This window comes from Phascolarctos cinereus, unplaced genomic scaffold (assembly GCF_003287225.1).
Source record: "Phascolarctos cinereus isolate Bilbo 61053 unplaced genomic scaffold, phaCin_HiC Scaffold_3;HRSCAF=262, whole genome shotgun sequence".
Taxonomy (NCBI): Eukaryota; Metazoa; Chordata; class Mammalia; order Diprotodontia; family Phascolarctidae; genus Phascolarctos; species Phascolarctos cinereus.
This window is the reverse complement of record NW_027555736.1, coordinates 22192902-22220237: the sequence shown is the minus strand read 5'-3', so window position 1 is coordinate 22220237 and position 27336 is coordinate 22192902. Positions and strand designations below refer to the sequence as shown.

At 40.3% G+C, this 27336-nt stretch overlaps 1 protein-coding gene across 1 annotated transcript in view; it reads left to right on the top strand.

Annotated features, from left to right (window-relative positions):
- The window catches only part of ANK3 (ankyrin 3), a 725987-nt gene that overhangs the window by 92898 nt on the left and 605753 nt on the right, over window positions 1–27336 (top strand). The window contains exon 2 of the mRNA XM_078150719.1: window positions 9131–9169. Coding sequence (XP_078006845.1) covers window positions 9131–9169 — 39 coding nt within the window. The remainder of the gene's footprint in view (window positions 1–9130; window positions 9170–27336) is intronic.

Below are 27336 nucleotides of genomic sequence, written 5' to 3'. Positions count from 1 at the left end.
AAATTCTTAAAAGGAAACAAATATAAGTCTGTCCAGTAGTTTCAGTTGTCATTGATGAGTTCAGCTGTTTTTGGGGGGGAGTTAGCTCCATATTATGGTTTGGGAATCCGACGATGCATATCTAATTGAATTCCACGGTTAATCAAAAAACCTCCCGGGAAACTTCCTTCCTTGGCTGCCATCGCATTAGATTTTTCCTTTTCTACTTCTCTTTGCTTTGCAAGCTTCCCTTCCTCCTAATCTCTACATGTGGGTGTTTCCCAAGGCTCAGCCCTCAGCCCTCTGAGCTTCTCACTCCCTCCAAAATTTCATTGGCTTCCATGACCTTGGTTGGGTGGCATCCAAATCACCAAGTCTATCCCTGAGCTTTCTCTGGGAGGCCTATTTCTGCAGATCTAGGATGTTAACACATTATGTAAACTATTTGAAATGTACATGGAGCAAGTCCACTTCTTAATAGCCGATCTTTATATCTCACTTTCCCCAGATCATCTCATTTGACAAGAAGCCATCAAGGGAGGTTGATACCACAAATATGTCCTAGATGGGGAAACCGAGGTTCAGAGAGACTGTGACGTGCCTACTAGTGTTAGAGGGGGAACTGAAACCCAGGTCTCTCCTGAGGCCAAATGCAGCCCTTTTTTTTTCCTTTTTAAAAAAGTTCTTTAGATTTTTTTTTTGTTTGGTTTTTACGTTATTGTCCCTTTCCAATAAACCACCCTCACCCCATAGAACCCACTCATAATGATACTGAACAAAACAGTTTGGCAACACAGAGCAATTCAGCACCCAGACCCCTCATTCCCGTAGTCTGCCCGCCATCTCTACCCAGAAGAGGGAAGAGTGTTCCATCTTTAGTTTTCTGTGGCAGATACTCTGAATTCTAGTGTCAGAGGGCTACTGTTATTTACACGATTGTAGTCACTGGATATATTTCTTCCATTCTTCATGTTTTCTTTGTTCTTCCTCAGTTCATAGGAGTTTTCCCATGTTTCCCAGAATCCCTCATTTCCTCTCTTTTTATGTTGTAATACCATTCTATTTGCTTCTTAGACCACTCTGCTGATTGTTTCTCATACTATGGACATCCCCTTTATTTCTAGTTGTTCCTTTCTCCCCCCAGACATCTTTCTCTACTTTTATCTCCAGGAAGTCTTCTGCAATCACCCAAGCCAACCGCGAACTCTTCATCTTCTGAACTTTTCTAGTCTGTGTTGGCAATTACATTTTTCTGTGTATAATTCCATCTAATACTCTCATTCACTGAAATCTTCAGTTCGACAAACATTTATATGTAGTTTGTATACTTTCTATTTAACTCAATAAATGTTGTATAAACAAATGGTACAGAAACCAATTTAAGGAATTAAAAATGAGTAGATTATCAGATATGTTGGAAATAGGAATCATTTCCACTTTTTTACAGCACAAAATTGACCTTGTGACATTTAAAGGTCCTAATTTTTAACCAATTTTTTAAACTTAATTTTTATTTGGGAGGTGGTTGGTGTCCCATTATTGGAGGTCTTCAGGCAGAGACTAGGTGGCCGCTTGTCACCTCTCTGTCATAGAGTGGATTCCTTTTGGTCCTTGAGGTACCTTCAAACTCCCCAAATCTGTGATTCTGTAAACTTACACTATTACTAAAAAGCTAATGACTTGTGAATAAAATGTGTAAAATTGAAATAAGTGAGAAAAGGCAAAGTTGTTTAATGAAAGAGTTCACAGTCCTGTCTTCATTTTGAAGGAAACATTTCTTAGAACTCTCTCCTCCTCTTGCTTCACTCTTGCTTCTGTGTTTATTTTTCTTGCCAAAATGTGGTGGAAAAAACACCAGCCCTGAAGTCCAGGGATCTGGATTCAGATCCCTCCTTTGACGTACTTACTACCTTTGGGCAAATCACTTTAATTCTCTGAGCCTGTTTCCTTATATGTAAAATAAGGAGATTGGACGAGGTAGCCTCTGAGATTCCTTCCAGCTTTGGAACTAAAATCCTGTCATCCTTTGTATGGGTGGTCCAAGGTTCCTGGTAATCAGAGATAAGAGAAGCAAGGAGAATGTAAGCAGTTTTGAAGGAAAGGAAATGTGGACATAGTGAGAAACGTACCCTAGAAAGCCATTCGTTGTTCATTCATTTTCAGTCATGACCCCTTTGGGGTTTTCTTGGTAAAGCTACTGGGGTGGTTTGACATTTCCTTTTCCAGCCTGTTTTACAGGTGAGGAAACTGAGGCAAACAGAGTGAAGTGACTTCTCCAGGATCACATAGCTAGCAAGTGTGTGAGGTCAGATTTGAACCAATGAGTCTTCCACACGCTAGACACTATGGCAGCACCCAGCTACCCTGTAGAGAGCTAACTAGCATGTCCATAGCATTTTTAGGTTTGTGATGCATTTTAAATATCGTCTTATTTATTTCTCCCAACCCTTTGAGGCAGGTGCTTTTATTATCCCCATTCTCCAGTTGGACAAACTGGGCCTGAGAGAAAGAGACTTGCTGGGGTCCCACAGCTTGCTTAAATTTACTTCCTTACATGCTGGAGGCTGGCTGTGAGCTCAGGTCTTCCTGACTCCAGGTCCAGAGCTCACTCCATTGCACCGTGTAGCCACCCCTAGGAATTGAGAAAACAAACTTCAAGAGCACCAAAGAAAAGACGAGTTGGATGGCATCACCCAAAATTATTTAGGGGGAACATGAGGCCTAGATTGGGAAGCCCTCAAGAAGAAAATCCTGCAGGAAAAAAGTCATTTCCATGAAGAGAAAAGGAGGGACTTGTCTAAAGAGACCAATGGGCATGTACAGAGTAATGATGCAGCAACTTAGATTTTTTAAATCAAATTAAAATTAATAAATAATAGTTGTAAATAATGTATAATATAAATACAATACAAATATACTATAAAATATCTTATTTAATTATATATGATAATTATAAATTACAAACAAAATAAACATTTAAAAATTTAAAAATATTTATTAGACGGATGCGAAGGCGGGTAGTGCAGGATGAGCATGACCCAATGGCCTGAGCTCAGAAGGGTGATGTCAAGCATGCTGAAAGCCCACGTGAGCCGCGGCTGGGGTGGAGTACTAGGGAATGACCCAAACAGTGGGGTTTCATCTGCTTGGTTCTACTGGTGAAAAGAGGAGGGCTGGCAAGGGTGTTAGGAACATTGCTCCTGGTGAGTGATGTCAATGGCCACTCCCACGTGGCTTCCATGTTCTCTGCCAAGCCAGCAATCTTTAGATTGAGGATATGAATGGAAAACAAAAATAGGTAAGAGGGAGTGGAAACCCAGGACAAATAAAGAAATAATAGAAGAGCACCTGACTAGTTGTCCTGGCGAGGTTCAAGTCATCAGGCCCAGAGGAAGCATATCTGAGAGCAGTAGTAACAAGCCTTTCTTTTTTTTTTCTTCTTTTTTGGCTATGGAATGGGATTAAGTGACTTGCCCAGGGTCACACATCTAGTAAGTGTTATACGTCTGAGGCCGGATTTGAACACAGGTCCTCCTGAATCCAGGGCTGGTGCTCTATCCGCCACCTAGCTGCCCCAGTAACAAACCTTTCAATGGTTTGCTAGCCTTTTTACACACATTATCCCTCTTGATACTAGAAACAACCCTGGGAGGCAAATACTACAGGTGTCACTATTTTCATCATCATCATCATCATTTTCATTTTAAAAATGAGTAATACAAGGCTCAGAGAATGATGTACCATGGTCGCAAAGCAAGTAAATGTCAGGAGCAGAATTTGAACCCATGTCTTACCTAATTCAAACACCAGCTGTCTCTCCACTCTACCGTGTAGTACCTTTCCAAAAGGGTATTGAAAAAACCTAGAATATACAACTGCTGATCCTTTTTGTTAAGCTGAGTTCTTTATAATTCCGTAGATATTCAGCTATTTTGGTAAAATCGCTGAATGTTCAGTTGTTGGTTGGGTGGGTTTTTGTGGGGGTTTTTGCAAAATAGTTTCTAATAAATTCCTTTATTTCTTCATTTGATGTGATTTCTCCTTTTTTAAAAAATTTTTGATCCTGGCAATTTGGTTTCCCTCTTTTTTTCAATCAGATTTTATCTTATTTTTTAAAAACAGCTTTTAGCATAATTTTTCAATTCATTGTTTTTTGCTTTCACTTCTGTTCATCTTTCCCTTCATGTTCAGAATTTCCACTGAATATTTAGTTGTTTTATTAATTGTTGGCTTTCTAACTTTTTTTGTGTGTGTGTAAAGATGATATGGACTTAATTTCTTCTTCTGGATTTGTGTTTTGAGCATCCTTGGCTCCAGAATATTTCTTCTCTGCTGGTGTTTCCTTGCCTTGGTTCATTTATCAGCTTTTCCTCTCACACTCTTGGATGGCAGGTCAGGTTCTGTTTGGGTCTGACTTGCTTTCCTCAGATCCTGCTGGTTTCCACTTGATAGGTCAATGTTCCGAGCACTGGCAGACTTCCGTGGTCCCAATCAGAACTCTATTAAGTGACTGTCAGACTGTTTCTGAGCAAGGCACTGTGTAGTCTTTCTGTCCCTCTCCAGACTCTCTTGGTCGGGATGTTGGGTGCTTCTGTTCTCCTGGGGCTTATTATCAGTGATTCTGAAAGATTTGTGGAGAGCAGAGGAGGTATAGAGAGATGAGAAGGGCCAATGCTGTGTCCATCTGTGTTGTGTGTATGTATGTGTGCTGGCCTGTTTAATATTTTAAATCAGTTACTTGGATTAAAGACTTTCACATTTTCAGCTGACACATAGTACATTCTCAGAAAGAAGTGGGAAAAAATAAAAATAAATAAAACGAAGCAAGTGGGAATAAATTGCTATCCATCTTCCTTGTGACTTCCTAGACCAGATCACTCTTCTTGATCCTCACTCCCAGGGAGAATTTCCCATATTCTACTGTAACCTTCTTGAGGTCAAGGACTATCTAGCTTTTGCTTGGCATAGAATAAATACTAAATAAAGTACTTTTCATTCATTCAATTGGTTTTCTTGAAAAGCAAGCTTATCTGGGCAATTGAAGACTGCTTATCATCTGACTCCGATCTACCTTTTCCTACTTCTTTCACACTTATTTAATTCTCTATTCCCTCAAACTCTCTTTCTCCATGATTGTCAGGGACATCACCCTCTTCCTAGTCAGCCAGGCTCCCCAACTCAACCCAGCCTCCACTTCTCACCCTCTCTCACCCCACCGTCACAGCCAAGCAGTTGCCAAGTCCAGTGTGGACTTTACACCTTTGTCATGTCTTCTCTCCCCTGACACTGATGCCACCATGGTGCCTCACGCCTGGACTTTGGAAATCGATTTTCGGGTTGATCTTGTGTTTCAAGTCTCTCCACATTCCAGTGCGTCCTGCACTCATCTGTCAAATTCAGCCTCCTAGAGCACTGCAGTGACCACATCACTGGCCTTCCCCACACCTTCCCATCCCCCCCAGTGTCTCCTGGTTGCCTCCAGGATCAAGTTGAAAATCCTTTGGCTTTTAAAACTTGTCCTAACCTGGCCCCTTCCTACCTTTCTAGTCTTTTTCCAGTTTCCCCTCCACATACTCTGTGATGCAGTGACACAGGATCCCTGCTGCTCCTCCAAGATGCTCCGTCTCCTGACTCCTCTACACCTGGAATTCTCTCCTTTCTCATATCTGCCCCTCAGCTTCCCCGGCTTCCTTCAAGTCAGACCTAAAAATCCCACTTTTGCAGGCAGCATTTCCCAGGCTCTGTTACTACTACTGCCTTCCTTTTGAGATTCCTTTTAATTTATCCTGAAAATATCTTATTTATACACAGTTGTTTACATGTTGTCTCTCCCATAAAGCTCCTTTGAGAGCAAGGGCCATATCATTGTCTTTCTTTAGATCTCCAGCACATAGTCGTGCTTAAAGCTTGTTGACTGAGCCTGACTTTAATGCCTGATTTTAGACAGAGGATAGAGTGGTGAAACTGGAGACAGGCAGTACTGAATTCAAATCCTGCCTCAGACACTTACTAGCTGTATGATCCTGGGTAAGTCACTTAATCTCTGCCAGCCTCAGCTTTCCCATCTGTAGTAGCCCCTCATGACCTTGTATCATTGTTCATTGAGAAGCAGCACAGTGTTATGAATAGAGGGCTGGCTGTAGCATCAGGAAGATCCCAATTCTAATCCTGCCTCTGACAGATACAATTGTATGACCATAAAACAGTCACTTAATTTCTCCATTCCCCCAGGTTGTTCTCTAAGTATATAAGTTGTAGATCAATTGCTAGTTGATATCAATGGAAGGAGGTTCTACATAGATGCAATTATAGGTCTGGACCAAAAGATTATTGTGAATATCATACCTTTATTTTGACAAATGGTTATCAAAAGATTGTTACCATTTTAGCTTGAATGAGAATCTTTGAAATGTACATCACATTTTTCTGTTAGTATAGACAGGAACCAATTCATTATTTTGAAATAGGCTTTTGAAATAGGTGACTTGGAATATTTCAATTGGATTGATTTAGCCTTTGTGCCATTTTTCTGGACTATTTGTGGAAGGGATTAGCTTGGTTTGATGTTCAAGGTCAGTGATGAAAGTCTAGACAGGTCCTACCAAAAATATTTATGAGATCTTTACAAAATAAATGCAGGGTAATTTTTTGGGAGGATTGCTAGCACCTTGGGGACCAAATAACTACCATTTATTAAATGTCTACTATGTGTTCTGAACTATGTTAGGTGGTGCAGTGGATACAATGCTAGGCCTGGAGTCAGGAAGACTCTTCCTGAATTCAAATCCATCTTCAGACACTTACTAGCTGTGTGGCCCTGGGCAAGTCACTTAACCTGGTTTGCCTCAGTTTCCTCATCTGTCAAAAGAGCTGGAGAAGGAAATGACAAACCACTCCAGTATCTTTGCCAAGACCCCTCGCCCCCCCCAAAATAGAGTCATGAAGAGTTGGACATGAGTGAAAAGGACTGAATGAAAAGAGATACAAATATCTCTACTTTCAAGGTGCTCAGGAAAATCCTCATAATAAGTATAGTCTTTGAGTTCTGAGATAAACACAGTAAGACATTTCTGTTTTTTACCTTAATTAAAGCCATGAAACAAATTTCTTATTTCAATATTAATTTGGCCTTTTTTGATGATAATTTTGTACCACTGATGAAATCCAATGATCTCCACATTTCAGGCTATTTTGGTAGATTTTTTTCTGAAGTAAAATGACCACCATGTCAGATTAGCCAGGCTCAATTTATTAACTGCTTTGCCAAATTAGATATCAAATTACTGATTTTTTGGACATGAGTGATTTTAAAATTTCCACACCACTCTAGGTGATTTGTATCCCACAAAAAATATTGAATGTTCAATTATATGCCTATTACCTGGAGAAGTTATTAGATACTCTGCTTTAAGGACTTCTGGCTCTGCTGTGACAGTTAAACTGAATATATGCCCAAAATATTTCATTTAGAGGTCATAGGAATAATATGGTCACTCTAACACTGCTTACTTACTTAGAGTTTTGTACATATATGTACGTATTATAGAAATGTCTCTATCTTCCTCTGTGTGTTTCTCTCCTCTCCCTTCCTCCCTCTGTCTCTTCTTCCCTTCATATCTCCTTTCTCTCTTGGTCTCTCTGTCTCTGTCTGTGCATTTCTCCCCCCCTTCCCTCTCTCCCTCTTTCTTTCTTTACTCCTCCTCCTCTCTTTGTATATATATGTCTCTATACATATACATATGTCTTTATATGCATATACTTGTATTTATGCATGTACATATACACATATACGTAAATATGTGAATAGATAGATGATAGACAAATATAAATAGACAGGCTGATTGATCTATAGACAGACAGATAGACAGACAGATAAATAGATAGATAGACTGATCAATCAATCGATCAATCAATAGAAAGACAGACCGATAGATAGATGGATGGATGGATGGATAGATGGATGGATAGATGGATGGATGGATAGATAGATGGATGGATGGATAGATAGATGGATGGATGGATGGATAGATGGATGGATAGATGGATGGATGGATAGATAGATGGATGGATGGATGGATAGATGGATGGATAGATAGATAAGTAAATAGCCAGCTTGATAGTCTGATCAATCAACTGATTGATCGATAGACACATGGGCAGACAGACAGATAAATAGATAGACTGATCAATTGATCAATAATTGATAGACATAGATAGATAGACAGACAGACAGACAGAGAGGGTAGCATGTCCTTCCTGTTTTGCTTGTTGGTAAACGATTTTGGAAAGAATTAAACCCAAGAGAACATGGAGAGATGATATGTTCTCTCTTACTTCAAGTCTTCAGTCAAAGGCTGGATAGCCACTTATGACCACAGAATTGGGTCATAAGAACTCTAGAACTGGGAGGACTCTCAGAGGTCATCTAATTCAACTCCCTTATTTCACATCTCTGGAAACTGAGGCCCATGTAAGCTAAACAACTTATTCTAGGTCCTACAAGTACCAAGCTTTAGGCGTGGGGTTTAAACCCCAGTTTTCTGGCTGCAGTCAGTGGATAGCACATTGCCTCCCTTGTCAGATGAGTTATAATAAGGTTTCTTTTGGGAGCTGTGTATGGGATGAGACGACTACAGAAGTAATTCTCAATACAGAAAAGCTGTGATTCTCTAGGTCATCTTGTAATAGGTGTCAAAATAAATGCTCTATAATATGATTACATTTTCCCACTCAGGAAAAAAAAATATTTTATTTTTGTACTGAGTTTTTATAGCTTTATATTTGAAATTTTGGACATTTTTGGCTGCTGCTGTGGACTTTAAAAGAGTTGGCTTGGTTCATCTCTTTGGTCATTACAATTCTCTCTTACCCATTTCTTTAGTAATTATTTAAGTTTTGTGGTTGTCTTTGATTTCAGACCTTATCTATGTACTATATCTAAGAAAGCATCAACAGTAAGTGACCTTTCTTATATTACATCATTGCTTAACTTTGCATAACTTCGGTCCTCCTTCTTTGGAAATATAAGAACATACGTGTTGTGCTTTCACAGATAAACTGTGCTGTTATTAGAGCCACAGACTCCTCATTAATGTGATGTGACTTATTTCATTTTATGCTCATGTTGTTTTCCTTTTTTTTTTCTTTTCAGGATAACCATGGATCCTATAACCCACGAAATTCCAGAAAGGTAAAAATACAATTTGCCTAAAACTAGAGACAGCTCTTCTTTTTTAATTTGAAAAGTTGCTTCCCTCTGTTGTATACAATTTTCACAATCATACAACAATAATTATATTTCCCCATGAAACCCTGGGACGTGGGTTGCGTGAGATTTCTTTTATCCACACTTTACATATGAGGAATGGGATAATAGCAGTGCCTACCTCCCCTGGTTGTTGTGAGAATTAAATGGAACAATATTTATAAAGCACTTGGTCTAGTGCCTGGTACATAGTAGGCACTTAAATGCTCACTTCCTTCTTTTCTTCCTTCATTGACTTTATCACAATCATACAGGTCATAGGGGGATTTGAATTCAGAGCATCTGACCCAGCATCTAGAGCTGTTTTCATTGTGCTATTTTCTTTTTGAAAACAAACTAGAGAAAGCTTTCCTAAATGATGTTAGTGAAACTGCTTCTCTCTCTTGTGTTCATGATGTACGATCTGTGTAAATCTATGAGAACTGGGTGGCTGTTGCAGATGGGTACATTTAGATTTGAATAAGGACACTCTTCCTAACAAGGAGAGCTGTCCAAGGTGGAAGGGGTACCCTGGGATCAAAGGTCTTCAAACATAAGCTGGATATCCATTTGTCATGGAAATTGTGCAGAATAGAATGATTTAGGAGTTTTGTTGTTGTTCTTGCTGAGTTGTTTCAGTTGTGTCCGACTCTTTGTGACACCACTGGGGGTTTTCTTGGCAGAGATACTGGAGTGGTTTGTATTTCCTTCTCCAGCTCATTTTACAGAAGAGGAAACTGAGGCAAACAGCATCAAGTGACTTGCCCAGGGTCAAACAGACAGTAAATATTTGAGGCTGGATTTGAAATCAGGTCTCCCTGACTCCAGGACTGGCGCTCTATCCATTGTGCCACCCATCTGCTCTGTTTTAGGAATTACTGGCCCTATTTAATAGAGCAGGCTCTAGATGTTCTAATGCTGATTTCTTCATAGAAAAGATCAGTAGGAAACAGGAAATATCTCAAGGTAACACACATTTCTGAGTATTTGGGAGGCAATGCAGGATTTCCTCTGGGACTGAGTGGCTGGAGATCTGGCCTCACAAAGATTTTAGTTAAAGTGCCTACTTTGACACATACCAGAATATGACCTTGGGCAAGTCATAGGGAGAGTGAGGCGGCACCATAGTGCATAGAGCCCTGGGCAAGGAGTCAGGAAGACCCGAGTTCAAATATGACCTCAGACACTTCCTAGCTGTGTGACCCTGGGCAAGTAACTTAATCTCTGTTTGCCTCAGTTTCCTTATCTGTAAAATGAGGATAATAATAGCACCTACTGCCCAGGGTTGTTGTGACAATCAAATGAAATAATATTTGCAAAGCATTTTGCAAACTTCAAAGTGCTATATAAGTGCCTGTTGTGATTATTATTACTACTACTACTCAACTATGAAGTGCTTCTAGGCAACTTAAGAAGACTGTAAGTTGCAGAGCTGCATTGGTAGAGGGAGTTTTCTCACCTGGGAGTTCCCCATACCAATTCCTGTAAGATTTGGATAAGACCTTTGAGATCATCTAATTCAGAGCTGTCAAACACTAGTCCATTGGGTCACATGTGGCCCACAAGAAAGTGTGGCCAAACTAGTTCTAATGTAATTGTGAAATATTTAACAAAATAAGCAAAAATACAATAATATATAGATAGTCAATTGATATGTTTTTTCATGTCATCTTTATTTCCAAATATATTATTCCCCTTCCTCAGAATGCTGTCCTTTGTAAGAAAAAAGGAAGAAGAAAGGGAGACAGTAAAATAAACCAACCCAGCAAGTATATTTGATGAGATTTGCATTGTTACATATTTGTTGTCCCACTCTCTATAAAGAAGGGAGATACATTTTCTCCTTTTTTCTTTAGACCTAAATTTGATAATATAATTAATTTCTGATTTCTTTTTTTTGGGGGGGCACTTGTTCCTTTTATTTGCATTTCTGTAGTCATTGTTTGTATTATTTTCTTAGTTCTGCTCACTTCACTTTGTATCAGTTCATATGAATCTTCTCATACTTCTCTGTATCTTTCATATATATCATTTCTTATAGTGCATTAATATTCCATTACATTTAATATGGAACTTTCTACTACATTAAAAAGATGTTAAACATATTTGAAATTTTATGAAATGTTTAGCATATATGATTTCTACCTAATGTGTTAGTACAGATGGCGTATAAGTGTGATTAATGATCACAGAAATCATATTACTAGCACATAACTTTTATGACTATCACATCCCAAGATGATCATTTTAAAAACCAGTTATTTTAGTGTGCTGATAGTTGTTGCTTTGCTTAACCTCTAGGCTGGATTCCACTCATCCATTTATGTCTAGCCCATCCTTCCTTGTTCACCTTTTAGCCCTTCTTGGTGCCTGCAGATGTATTTCCTTCCCTTTCTTTCCCATTCTATTTCTTCTCTTCCTAATCATACCGTGCCATCCCATCATTTATATTATTTGTGTTATGTAGGATTGGAAGCAAAGAGTCATATTTTAGAAAACTGATTTGTTCTTTTTTCTTATTATTTTTTAATCTTGTGTGCGAGGGACATGCTTAGTCAAGGTTTGAATATAGATGTTTATAAATTAGACTTAACATGTGCAGATGGTTGTTCTGTTTGAAGTCTCAATTTATTCAAAAGGATCTGAACTCCTGTGTTGGCATCATCACAGCTATAAAGCATGTAATGTGAGTAGTCAGTAACAGAAGCACAAAGTAGCAGATGAAGATCATATCTCAAGAATACAATCATAAAAAACCATCAAAATAACTTGGGACCTTGGGTGTTCTTCAGTCTGCATAGGCATGCATGGCAGTCTCCATTGTGTGAAAAATGTGATTTTCACTATGGAGTCAGAGTAAATGACATAAAACACCCTCTTTAACTCTCCTCTGTATGACTATCCTCTAAAGGAAAATTGAATTTAGGGTCTGTGGGTAATAGAGTAATAAATCTAAAACTGGATGGGACCTCAGAGTATAACACCCTAAGGTACAGAGGAGGGGAGGGATGATATTTTTATGTTTAGGTAATTTTGGAATTTAAAATTCCAAAGATGGAGGTATGTGGTAAATCTACATCTTTAGATGAAGGTACAAGGAGAGTCTGCCTAAATCTAATTATCATATATGGAGGTTACAGCCTCTCTCTGTGTGTGTGTGTGTGTGTGTGTGTGACTCAGAAAACTAACTAGATTAAGAGCTATTAAAAAAGGGCTATAAAAAAGAAAAGTGGATTAAAATTCAAATTTGTTATCCCTAAATGAATTAACATTTCACTTGCTAGAAATTTGGATATAAATCTCATATTGCAATGCTGCACTTAGCATTCAGTAAGAGATACCTTAAGTCTCTAGCATCATCACGTACAAGCCATCCTGAAGGTCTGTGCTTAGAAAACCCAAACAGTTGGTCTCTTGTTCCTAGGTTTATGGTGAAATGTTCTGTTGCTACTATTCTTGCTATATTATTTTATTAAATGCCTTTGTTTAGAATAATTGTGTATTCTAATGGCAAACACAACGATGGGGGCTCATGAACTCTGTTTTTTGAGTGGACATGGACACACCACATAGTTTCAACTTGGGTAGCCTTGTCTGGGGTGGGGAACACATTTTGGGAGTTGTTGAGCACCCCAGGGTGCTACTTTGAAAAGTAGCAAAGCCTTCAAACAAAAATTTAGTCAAGATTATTTTGATGTTGTTCAGTTGTTTTGCATCATGAGACCATGTGGGGTTTTCTTGACAAATGTACTGGGCTGGCTTGCCATCTCCTTCTCCAACTTACCTTCTAGATGAGGAAGCTAAGGTAAGCATGGTTAAATGGTTTGCCCAGGGTCACGCAACTGGTAAGTGTCTGAGGCTGGATTCAAACTTGGGAAGATGAATCTTACTGACTCTAGGCCCAGCACTCTATCCACTGCACCACCTAGCTGCCTCCCTGTCTGTTATCAGGATCATGATCATCACCATCATGACTGATAGGAAGAGAAGGTGGGCAGATCATATGGTCAGGCTGAGTAGACATCCTAAGATCTGCACTGGCATCCTTATGGCATCAGGAGAAATCCAGGAAGGCTTCCTCCCTGGGGTAGAGACCTCATGGGGGAACACAGACTAGAGTTGTATAGGGTGGGCTGGCATGCATGAATTAGCATCTGCATTGGAAGTTGGAGACAACTCCAAAACTGGTAAGATACAAAATCTATACGGGTGAAATTCTTCAAAAAGTACTTTCCATTTGCCCCCTTATTTTTTCAGAACATCCAGTGGTTAGTCTCTTATTTTGCTGTCGAACTTTTTTTTCAGAAAATAGGTGTCCTTTCTCTCGGTCTTCTGAAGCTTTCTGCTACCTGTCTGAAATTCAGGGAAACAATTTCTTCATCTCCTCGATATTCATTCTTTTGCACAAGAGTCGTCAGGAGACATTGTTTAATTCCTTTTTATGAGGCTCTTTCCAAAGTGTTTTCATGTAGTCGCTTGGTGTGGTTCCTAGACTGAATATTTGTGGCTCTGTGTTTCTAGCAGTGTATGATTCACACTGAGTACAGTATAATTGTGCACTGTGAAACATATTCAGGAGGTAAGTCCCTGCAGCTGTGTAGGGGCTGGGAAACATGCGTTGGACCCATGTGAAATTCTTTAAGCATTGATAATTTTGTCAGGTGAATACTCTCTTTAGCCACATGATGCCTTGAAGGCTTATTTTAGAGAGCTACGGTGGTGTCAGGGGTCATCCCCATCCAAAAGGGGAGTTTCATCACTGGAGAGTCTTATGTTCTATACCATCAATAAAGACAATACTGTATTCAATGAAGAAAACAAGCCAAAATAAAACAACTCTCTAAGGAAGCTCTCTAAGATTGTAGATTGCAGAGCAGTCAATGGCACGGTGGACAGAGCACTGGAATCCAGCTTTGTTTACTATTTGTGTGACCTGGGGCAAGTCATAACCTCTGTCTGCCTCAGTTTCGTCAACTGCAAAATAGAGATAATAACAACATTTACTTCACAGGGCTGTCAGCAGGATCGAATAATATCAGTATTGTAAAGCACTTAGCACAATGCCTGCTGCATAGTAAGGGCTTAATTAATGCCTGTTCTCCCCCTAATCCTCTTTGGTAAGTCTGCTCATTGAGAGCTTCCTTTTCTTTGGTTTCTTTATCTATGAAACCATGGCTTGGGTGGACCCCTGACCTCTAAGGCCCCTCCCAAGGTCAAGTCCTTTGTCATGATTTGAATCCAGGTCCTTGGACTCCCCAGTCTGTGTATTTCACATTGCAATGAAGCTGTAATGTAAATCAGCTTAATGACAGGAGACATTAATTAAGCACACCAGAGATAAAAACAAAACCATGCTTGCCTTCAAGGACTTTACAATCTACTGTGGAAGGAAGGCATAAGACATGTCCACAGCTAAATATAAAACAAAGTGATGGGGCCTAGGGAGGTGAAAAGAAAGATGAGCCCAAACACATTGAGCTCTTGGAAGCCACAGACCAGATGTCTCAGTTTCTTCTCGGTGTGTGCTGTGCGATGCTACCTGCCTACTTGTAGACATTTTCAAAGCATTCTTGCCCTAACATTTGCTTGGGCCCTAGAGCATGGATTTAATGCTCAAATGAATTCAGAAGCAAGAGTTGCTCCATGGACGGCGCGGCTCTTGGCTGGATCTTGCAGGTCAGGGAGGATGTTTCTGTGTATTCCCTGCCTTGTCTGACTGCCCGGCTCACCTGTCTTTAGCTGTCCTGGATTATCACCCCATCTCTTCCCCACCCTGCTTAATGCTGGCGCCTTCCCTCTGTTGATTATCTCCAATGTACCCTACCTGTAGCTTGTTTGTACATAGCGGTTCACATTTTGTCTCCCCCATTAGATTGTGAGCTGTTGAGAGCGGGGACTATTTTTTGCCTTTCTCTGCATTCCGAGCCCTTAGCACAGTGCCTGGCATATAATAGGTGCTTAATTAAGTGCTCCTTGACTTGACCTGGCATTGTCTTATAGAAAAAGATACATGTTCTCTTTTGTGTTGAAGGTTTTATTTTCCATGCATGCAATATCTAGACTATATTACACAACGGATAATCCTCCGATACTCCAATATGTAGAATATATTGCACAATGGAAAAATCCTCCAATCCATTCTACCATGCTGTCTCTCTCTGGCTGCAGTTAGGTCTGCAGCTCGGTTTCTCTGTCATAGATTCCCTGGCATAGTTTCTCAAAGCGAAGCCCCCTTTGTTCTCATGTTTGCCGAACATGTGGGTCCATCTGCTCTGCCATCACACAGCCGCTCCTTAACTATTGAAGTCGTACTTCAGTGTGTTCTAAAACGCCGCTTGGAGCCTGCCCCGCTTGAATTCATCCTGTGCCAGGTGGTGAGCTAGGCTGCCTTCATCCATCATCTACCCATGTCATTTCCTACTGGGGTTGGGGGACACAGAGAAGCAGGTTTTTGCTGATTGGCTGCTTGCCTTCTAGTCCTGGATCATGGGTGATTCAGGCTCAACAGTGAACATAATGTTGGCAATGCGGGTGTGTGGGGTGGACCCAAGGCTCGACTGCAGCATTTAGTCATGGCCACTCTACACAGATGGCCCCCATTTTTGGCCCCTCCATACATTCAACACTGCAGCCAAGAGTGAAGATGGTGGCTCATGGTCACTTCTTAAAAATCCTTAAACGCTGATGCCTCTAGAGTCAAATGAAAACGTGTCTGTTTGGCTCATAAAGCTCCTCTCCGCCTGCCTCCCACTGGCCTTTATAAGCATATGTTACACTCCTTCAGATGCTCTGTGGTCCAGCATGAATGGATGCCTGGCTATTCCTCACCCAAGACATTCAATCTCCTATTGCTGTACATCCACACAAGCTGTCCTTCCTGCTGGGATGCTCACCCTCCTCAGCTCTCCTTAAAATCCCTACTTCCCTTCAAAGCTCAAGGCCAACGCTACCTCCTACATGAGGGCTTTCCAGATTCCACCTTGTCCACCCATGTGCCCCATAGCTGCTGATATCTCCTTCCTTCCCATGAAAAAATCACCTTGAATTTTCTCCGTATATAATCTGTATTTCTACGTACATGTTGTTTCCATCAAAAGATGTAATCTAATTGATTTCAGGGACTATTTAATTTTTAAATTTTTATTTAATTTTTACTTCATGGAGTAAAACAAGCATTTCCACTACACAGTATAATAAAAAAGATGATTGCACATGAAACAGCAAATGTATTATGTACAACTTGCTATTCCTTTTAAATATACAATAAACTTATCATGTAAATTTATTTTTCCCCTTTAAAGCCTCAGTGCCTGGCAAACAGTAAGTGCTTAATAAATGTTTGTTGATTGGTTGAATGAGGACGTCATTACAACTATCCCAGTTGCTAGAGTGAGTCTCCTAAAAAGAAGGTAACTGGAGAATTAGCTCATAGGCTCCCGATAGTTTCATAGCTGCACATTTACTCTTACCCTGTACTCGTAAATGCTTGTCAAATGGCTGCTTAGGGCTATCACACCTACTCATTGAACGATGAACCCAGTGCAACTCTTCTTTACTTTCTATTTTTGGGGTCCTTTTGTGCACACCAAGCTTGGAAGAATGAATGGTCTGGTTAGATGTTGACAGCTCTAATGGGTAGAGGAAATAACATAAGCTGGAAGCAGCCTCAGAAATCATGAAACCGAGGCCCAGGTAGGTGAGATGACTTTCACAAGATTAAGATTGTAAATATTGGACTGTGAGGGACTTTAGAGTCCACCTAAGCCAATCTCTGGATTCAGGAAATTGTGACCTGTGATCACCCAGGTAGGAAGGGTCAAAGGCAGGATTCGAACCGAAATCCGCTGATTATAAAGCTGGGGTTCATGTCTAGATTCAGCCATGTATTTGCTGTAGGGCCTTGGACATGTCTCAGTTTTCCTCACTGTAAAAATAAGGAGTTTGGATTAGATAATCTCTTAAATTACCTATTCACCCTCAGTCTCACAGTGTATTCCATTTTGGCTGTCCTTCATCTTTTAATGAATGCTGCTCTGCCTCAGAGATGCTATGGCATCCCTTTCCCCAGCTTTACGTAACCTGAAACACGCAGTCAGCGTCCTTGGCCTCTGCTTTGGAAGGAAGCTCTGGCATGAGAATCATTTGGAGGAGAGAGCTGCTGGGGAGGGCCGTTGCCGTGCAACCAGGAGGGCAGCTCACACGCTTTGTTAGGAGCCAGATAGCAAAACACAGAAGGTTTGATTTCCTCTTTGAAAATGCATGTCCTTTCCTCCCCGGTTTTCCTATCCTCCCCTTTCCATCTTGGAGGGAATTTTGGCTTGGAGGAGGCCCTCTTTAAGGAAACCTGGCTTCCTTTATGCAAGATGTGAGGGGCTCCATCTTCCCCCAGAGAAGAGAACACCCCACCTCTGATGGTGGCAGCATCTGTCTCCATGCAGACATGATCGTTCATCCTGGAAAACAAGACGTAGGAAACACTCTACTATCAATTGCTTTGCTGAGAAAATGACAGGAACCTGAATCTTCTTACTGCTTTTCTTGGCTTTTTTTTTTATTTTTGTGACCCCCTTCAAATAAATCACTTCTTTAAAACAGCAGTGCCTCAGGAAGTCCGCCCACGAAAGACATCTCTATCCTGTTCACTTTGACCTTGAAGCATGGGCTGCCTCTATTATTTCTGTAGAAAATCCATTCATGCATCCATTTTTTGACCTGTGCTGCTATTTATTGAATACTAATGGTAGCGTTTGTTTGAAACATAGAGTGCTTCTCACTCCTGGAGCCTAGTGAACAGGATATAAATTTGTCATCAGCTTTTGATGCATTTCTGTGGGCTTGGTGTGGAGTGTGATACTTTGTTCTTCTAAAGAGGGGCTTTTAGCCCTCTGCTGAGACTCTGGACTTCGGATATCAAACTGCACAGTCTCTAAACTTTTGGTGTATTTCCAAAGTCCTATATCTAATGTGTCCAGTGGACAGAACTGACTCAATTGGGAGTCAGAAGATCCAGGTTCAAACTCTCCTTATGTTACTTACTACCTGTGTGACCTTGTCCAAGTCACATGCCCTCTTTAAAGGATAGGGCTATATAACCTCTGAAGACTCTTTAAGCTCTCCATCTATGATCCTCTGGAATCATTAAGTGTAGACCTAGACAGGGACCTTCGAGTTTGGCATATCCTACTCCATTATTTTATATGTGAGAAGTCCAGATGGGGAAGAGGCTCATTTAGGGTCACAAAATGGCAAATTGTTGGAGACACAATTTAAACCTTTCATTGTCACTTCAAAGTCTAGAATCAATCAACAAACATGTTCACTGTGTCAAACCTGATGCTAAGTGCATAGATTGTTTTGTTTAATGGCTACTTGTGATTTTGTTGATCTAGGGAACTTCCAGTAAAGAAATTGCCTCTACCAATGTAGATTGGAAACTGCCCTGCATCTTACATTCTTTGGTGAGTTAGCTTTGCACTGAGTAAAAAAACCAGTATGTGTCTGAGACTGGATACAAACTGGACTCCTTCTGACTCAGAGGCTAGCTCTATGTCTGTCAGTCAGTCAGTAATCATTTATTAAGCACCCACGGTGTGCCATGCACTGGGAATACAAAGAATGGAAAAAGACAGTCCCTGCCCTTAAGGAGCTCATGATCTAATGAGGGAGATAATATGCAAACAAAGGTATCTGGGGTAAATTAGAAATATCCTCTATATTTTGCTTCCTCTTAGGCACTAGGGATCTTGGGATAGTAGCTGGAAGTGACTTCAGATGTCGTCAACTCCATCCTCCTCATTTTACAGATGAGGAAACTTGAGGCAGAGAATAGTTTAGTAATTTTTTCAGGGTCAGAATATCAACATCTTATTTGAAGATCAACATAACTCTCAAATTTTTGCATGCCTGGGATTTCTCTCGCCGTATTGCTGAATCTCTCACATCAGCTAGGATGGTGCCATGTATATAGGACAAGTGAGTATCCGTCCAGTAGCTGGGTCACAGCCATGAAGTCATGCTCTGTTCTTCTCCATCCATATTGAACCAGTTGCTGAGTTTTATTAGTTCTACTTCCACATCTTTCACCTCCATCCCATCCTAGTCATGTGCTGCCATGGTATAGTAGACCCTTATCACTTCTTGCCTATGCTATAAACTGTCTTATATTTATTTGTATTTGCTATATGTGTATGTGTATACATATGTGTATGTGTGTGTATATATATATACATGTATATATATGTGTGTGTGTCTATATACACACACATGCATATACATACATGTGTGTATGTTGGAAATTGCACCTATGTCTGTTACTTTACTACATCTGAGAGTTGAAACTTTTGCTGGTTTTAGATTAAAAGTATTAGCATTATATTTTATTTTTGCTGGTACCTTGCATTATGTATGGCATGCAAGAATTTCTTTTTCAAATTTTTAGTTGCAGAAAATAACTTTGTGGACAAGAATAAATCCAGGAGCTTATGCTTGCAAGCAGCCGGGGAAGCCCTCATTGCATACCTGCCAGGCAGCCAGCAGTGGAGAGAATTTCTGGCATCGTGAGAGGGATCTGGATGGAGGCCTCACTGCACTGGCCCAGGGCAGCCTCTTGTCTAAGACTCTAAGCTCTTTGTTTAAGAAGCAGCCAATAGTTCACTGCTCTCGGTTACACGTCACCTAAGGGCAAATGCGGGGATTGTTTTTGTTGGATTCAAGGCATGGTCACCACCAAGGTCTAAAAGTGAGAAACTTTTTCAACCTCCTTTCTGTGTAAACACTTCCATAAATTCCTCACAGCTGATGCAGTGGTTGAGAAACTAAATATTACTTTGAATTCCATAAATGTTACCATCTTATCACTGCAACAAATGTGACTCATAAAATCTTAAATGTAGATTTTTTTAAAATGGGGTGACAAAGGTATATGGGTTTGCTGAGCTAATGTATACCTGTTGGCTAAATAGGAGATATTCCCTTCTTAAAGAAGGTTTTTAATCCTGAGCTTAACAAACACCACATACGAAGAAGATTTTTATATACATTGTAGAAGAGAAAGAAGGGATTCTATACAAAATTGTAAATCAATCTCTATTGTATAGAGCTTACTTTTCTTTAAAAGTGTATAGTGAATTCAACGTGGAACTTTCAAAGCTGTCCTGCTCTTCTGTGATCCCTTCTGGTCTTCCTTTTTTGTTCCCTTGTAATTTTTTTGGAACTCTATCCCTGTCTTCCTTTTTCCTCTCCTGCCATCTCTAAATAAAATAAGATAAAATAAGATAACTAAAATATAAAATAAGATAACTAAACTAGAAATAAAATAAGAACAAATCCCTTGTGATAAGTAAGCATAATCTACTAAGAGCCAGGCCCTAGATGAATGTCTCATTGTGAGCCTCTAACTGATGGCCTGTCTTTCAGGAGGTAGATAGCTTACTTCACCATCAGTCCTCTGGGATCAGGGAGTATCATTACACTGATCAGAGTTATTGAGTCTTTCAGACTGTGCCTTTACATTGCTTTTATTACACACATTGTTTTCCTGCTTCTATTCCCTTCACTGCAAATCAGTTCATACAAGTCTTCCCAGATTCTCTGAACCTGTCCCTTTGGTCATTTCTCATGGCACAATAATATTCCATTACATGTACGTGCCATGAATTGACCAGTCATCACCCAGCTGATGGGCATTCCCTTAGCTTCTAGTTCATGGTCAATATTGATCTGCTGTAAATGTGTTTGCACAAATAGGTCCTTTTGTTCTTTACTTTATTTCTGGTTATGGTAGTGGCATCACTAGTTATGCATAGGAAGCAAGAGTTTTTAAATTCCTCACTGAAGTGGGAGTATTCGTTGATATTGGACTGGTGCAAAGGTCAGTACTTTCTTTGTAACTGGAGAACCTCAGGGATACCATTCAAGAGAGAAACATATATTTTAGCCAGGATCTTAACAGAAACATAAATAAACCCTTTCTCAAACTACATGTTGTTGTTAGTTGTTTCAGCCATGTCCTACTCTTCATGACCCCATTTGAGGTTTTCTTGGCTTATTTTACAGGTGTGGAACTGAAGCAAACAAGGTTAAGTGACTTGCCCAGGGTCACACAATGAGGAAGTGTCTGAGGCCAGATTTGAACTCATGAAGATTCGTCTTCCTGATTCCAGACCCAGTGCTCTATCCACTGTGCCCCCTAGCTGCCTGACCGTATAGGAGAATGAATTTCAAAGCTGTAGGCTTATTATAATTGAGGGGCCTCATGGATTGTCATGCATAAGAAATAATAAGGACAGTTTGGTTCAACCAGAGGGTGTGGGAAGGGGAGTCCTATAATTATAATAGGTAGAGAAGAGAAAAAAGGGCATTTTAGGCATTGGGCATAGCCTGAGAAAATGCCAGAAGGTGGGAGATAGTGTGTTAGGATTGGGGAGCAGCTGACAGCCCATTTTGGCTGGATTGTAGAGTATGTGAATGGCTGTAGTGTGGAATAATGTTGGAAATGCAGACTGGTGCCACATTGTAGACCACCTTAAATTTTTGATGTTCAGAGTGAAATAATAATTGCTATGCCTTCTTCACGCATTAGAAATTTTCTTTGAGATTTCTTGAGGCAGCCAGGTAGCTCAGTGGATACAGCACTGAACTTGTACACGGGACAACTTGAGTTGGAATCAGATAGTCACTGTGTGATCCTGGGAAAATCACAGCCTCTCTCATCCCCATTTTCTTCATCTGTAAAATGGGGATAATAATATAATTTGTCTTAGGGATGTTGTGAGGATAAAATAAGATAACATGTGTGAAACACATTATATACATTAAAATGCTACAGCACAGACATTGGGAGTTTTGAGGTATCTCTGTGGCCGTCTGGTCCACACCTGGTCCAACCGTGCATGGAAGGAGTTCCCTCTCTAACACATGGGACAAGGCCTAACCTCTGCTCATGACTCCATAGAGGTAGAACCAACCACCATGGACAGCAGCTCATTCTTTGGGGGACTGCTTTAATTGGTAGCAAGTGTTTCCTGACATCAAGCCATTGCATCTTCTATGCATTGCTGTTGCAAATCTAACACATCCCCCGCATGAAAACCATTCCAATACTTGAACACATCTGTCCTACCCTCTCTGAGTTCTCTTCTGCAGAGTAACCCTGCCCACCTCCTTCCATGGATCCTCCTAGGACATGGATTCACAGCCCAAGCATCCTAGTTGTCCTCCCCTGGCCACTCTCCAGCTTATCATCATCCTTCTTAAACCATGGTGCCCAGAACTGAGCCTAGCACTTCAGATAAGGAATGGCAAGGACAGAGGATAGTGGGTACAGTGGGCCTCCGGCTTTACTTTTCCCAGAAGCCATGCCAATTTTAGTGTAGCCCATAGGCTTTTTTTTTTCATCTAATATATCACATAGCTGACTCAAGTCAAGTTTGCAGTCCACTAAAGCCCCAAGATCTTATCTAACCACACTTCCCAGGTTTTATGTGTGTAAAGCTGATTTTTTGTACCCAAGTGCAAGACTTTACATTCATGACTATTGGATCTGATTTTGTTAGATTCTGCCCAGTGCTCCAGCCTCTCCAGAGCCTTTTGGATGCCGACTCTGTCTTCCATTGTCTCAGCTGTGCCCCTCAACTTAGTGTCACCCCCAATTGTGTGAAGCACATCATCTATGACTTTATCCAAGTCATTGATCCAAGCGCTAACCATTATTATTATAATGACGATGCACCCAGCTGTCCACCAGCTGCCCACCGGCACACTTGTCACGAGTGAGTAACAGTTTATTCTAGTAAGTAAACTCACCAAGAAGGCTGATACCATTACACTTATTTACTCTGTCCAACAAGGCTGGAACTGGTTAATTTTAGTATGTAAATAATGGCAGCTCACACTGAGAGGACCTCTTGTGGTTCACAAAGCTGCATCGTCACTGGGGAGGGAATCTTTGGTCTATGTTAATGCTTCAGCTGCATTTCAAGCACTTAGGTTCTGCAGTTTATGACTGATTCCCATAGGACAGCACTGATTGGAAGTGGTTCAGTAGCCACCTCACACTTATAGGATCTGGAAATAACTTGCAGTTAATTTTCATGGGTTTTTAAAGAGATAGAACTCTGTGTGCGAGTGTATATTGTGTGTGTGTGTGTGTGTGTATATATATATATATATATATATATACATATATATGTATATATACACACATATATATATACACACACATACACATACATACATATATATACTATATATATACACATATATCTATATACACACACATACATACATATATACTATATATATACTATATATATATGCACATATATATAGTATATATATATACACACACACATACACATGTATAATATATAAAAATATATAAAATATATCACTTTCCTTAAGTATCCATGAAAATTAACAATATAGTTTTATATTATATTAATATCCATTTATGTACACATTCATAGCCACATATATGTATACATCTACTGGAAGAATATATATGTGTATATAAATGTCTTTATGTATATACATATATGTACATGTATATATGCATGCAAGTATATACATAATACATATATTAATTATGTGTGAGTATATATGTATGTGTATATATACATCTTTCTCTCTCTCTATTTGTCTCTGTTTCTACTCTGTCTCTCTGTCTCTGTCTCTCTCTATGATGTCCCAAAAGTTTTAAGCTATTAAAGCTTAAATCTGCATTAAGACTTTGGAGTCACCCTGGACATAAGAAGCATAATTGGTTGGTCCCCTGGTTGCCCAGGTTTATACCACTCCTCTGTAAGAGCTCTCTGTGTACACATCGGCCAGCCAGGACAACTCTCTGTCCCCCGAATGTGGCCCATGCAGTCTCCCCTCTCCTAGCTTTTGCTGATCCCATTCCCTATAACGTCTTCCCTCCCCCCTCTTCAGTTGTGGAATTCTTCTTCCTTCTTTAGAACCAAAATCAGATGCTGCCCCCTCCATGATGCAACTTGATTCCTCACTCCCAGCAGGGAATGTCCTTTCCCCCTCAGGAGCTCACACACAGCACTTTGTTTGCACCACGATAAGGCACTTCTAGATTATTTATTTATTCTAGATTATTATTTATTGCACTTTGCAAATGTTTCAGACCAATAAGCTCCAGGACGAGTCAGAAAGCCTTTCTCTTCTCTAAACTTTGCTTTTCCCCTAGTACTTAATAAATGTAGGTTGAATTGAGTTAAATGTCCTTTCAGTAATTTCAGTCGTGTATAACTCTCCATGACCTCATTTGAGGTTTTTTTTGGCAGAGATTTTGGAGTGGTTTGCCATGTCCTTCTCCAACTCATTTGACAGATGAAGAAATTGAGGCAAGCAGGGTTAAGTGACTTGTCCAGGGTCACACAGCTACTAAGTGTCTGAGGCCAGATTTGAACTCAGGAAGATGAATCTTCCTGACTCAAGTTCCAGCATGCTATCCATTGTGCCACCTAGCCTACCATGCCTCAAATCTCTCGTCTCTTTCATTTATCTGCCATCTAGCTATACAAGAAATTTTCCTAAAGTCCAGACCTAAGCATGTTTCTCCCTTGCTCAAGAAACTCCAATGGCTCTCTTTTACCTTTAGAATCAAACATACGTTTATTTTTTGGCAATTAAAGTCTTCAACAACTTGGCTCCCGTGGACTTTTCTACCATCCTAAGGGCTTACTCCCTTTCACATGCTTTTTGGTCCGGCCAATCTGACATTATCTCTGTTCCTTATAGTAATTCTTCATGTTGTGTCTCTATCTTTTCACACTAAGCTCTTCCCATTGCCTAAGATGCACTTCTTCCTCACCCTTGCCCTAGAATCCCTAATTTACTTTAAAATTCAGCTCAAAAGTCAGTACCTGACTTTTCCTGATTCCCCCAACTGCTAGTGGATCCCACCTCCTCCCCCACTCCTCACCCCAGCCTCCGTTACTTTGCATGTACTTTGCGTGTTCATACTTTGTTCACATGGTGTCTCCCTCTGTCCAATGTCAACCCCTGGAGGGCAACGGTTGTGTCCTTTTTGCCTCAGTATGTTCAAGCACCAGCACCATGTGCATGCACACATGCACATTCACACACAAGTGCCTAGCATACTTAACGTGTGAAGTAGGTGCTTAATAATATGTCAGTGAAGTTGTGGTATATGATTGTAAAGGAATACTATTGTACTATAAAAAATGAGCAAGGTGATTTCAAAAGAACCTGGAAAGACTTACGTGAACTGATGCAAAATGAAGTGAGCAGAACCAGAACAGTGCACATAGTAACAGCAAGATTGTACAATGAGCAATTGTGAATGACTTAGCTGTTCTTAGCAATATAATGATCCAAGACGATCCCAAAGGACCAATGATAAAAAATGCTATCTGCCTCCAGAGAAAGAACTGGTAGAGTCTGAATACAAACTGAAGCATACGGTTTTTCACTTTTTTGTTTGTTTGAGTTTTCTTGCACAAAATGACTATGACTAATATGGAAATGTTTGACATGACTGCACTTGTATAACCTCTATCAGATTGCTTACTTTCTCAGGGAGGGAGGGATAGAATTTGGAAATCAGAGCAAAAAAAATGAATGTTGAAAAATGTTTTTACATGTAATGGGGGAAAATAAAATATTTAAAAATTTAAAAAATGTTTGTTGATGATTGCTTGAGGATATCATCTGTCATGGGTACTGTAGAGAATGCTCCTACCTTGGGTGGAAGTTTGGATGGGAATCCCCCGATGACACCCATGGTCAAAAGCCTGAAGACTTTGCCTAACAGGGAGCTTGTTGCTTCAGATATACAGCCTTCCATTTTTGGCCAGCTGAAATTTAGGAGTATTGGGGATATGTATTGTGTATGTGTGCTCTGTGGATAGAAGCTATGATTTCATTGGCATGGAAATTCCCTGTGAAGAAACTCCTTCTATCCCTCCAGATGGGCACTGCGCTTTGTTGCCCAGGGCACTGAGAGGTTGGGTGATTTGCTTGGGGTCAGAGGTGAGACTTGAACCCAGCCCCTCCTGACCCCCAGGTCAGTTTTCTATCTACCTATACCATACTGTTTTCTTTGTGATTTTTACCAATTGTTTTCAGTCTAGACCCTTTGAGCCAAGAAGGACAAGTCTAACCCTTCTTCCTTCCTATGATAGCTCACAATATCATGTCCTCCCTAAATCTTCTCTCTTCCAGGCTAAATATTCCCAGTTTCTTTAACCAGTCCCCCCAGGGGAAGGAAACAAGGCCTACAGAAGGAGATGATGTCATGCACTTGAAATCAGGAAGACCTGAGTTTGAATCTTGCCTCAGATGCTTATTTGTGACCTTGAGAAAGGCACTTAATCGCTATGTGCCTCAGTTTCCTCACCTGTAAAATGAGCTGGTTGGACTTGATGGACTCTAAAGATCCTTCTGGTTCTAAAACTAGGATCTGATGGTTTTTCCATGTAGGCTCATTAAGCTTTTAAATCATTTTAGATGCAAATAGGATGAACACAAATAGCTCCCCACTCTAGCAACCTACATGCAATTAGATATAAATATGGATTCATAACCCCTTGCCATCTTTGTGACCTTTTCTGAACATGGTACATGTGATAATCGGCCCTGAACACTATAGCCAAGAATAAATGTTAGTCTGATGGGGGGAGGGTGCAGAGGGAAGTGTGGTGGGACAATAACTGCCTTGTTCCATATTTTATTGTAGCTATATCACACTGGCTTTTGGGGGTGGTGATTGGGGTTGGGGAACATGTCACACTGAGCTTGTTGTCCAAAAACACCCTGTGAATTTCTCTAACAAGGTCCCCTGATCCCCCTGTAGCATATTTGTACAGGTGGTTTTGTTGAACCCAAGTGGAAGACTTCATGCTTTTCCCTATTAAATTTCATTTAATTAAATTGGTTCTAACATTCTAGGTTGTTGAGATCATTTGGGACCCTGAGTCTGCCTGGCATACTCTAAGTTAATTTTCCAATCTTTTTGTCATCTGCAAATTTGATAAGAATGGCAGACTATTCTGCAGGAATCCTTCTTCAATTTCTTTGTTTCTTGGCCATTCTTCAATTCCTTCCTGTAATTTCTTGGACCGTACATTTACAGATGTTCC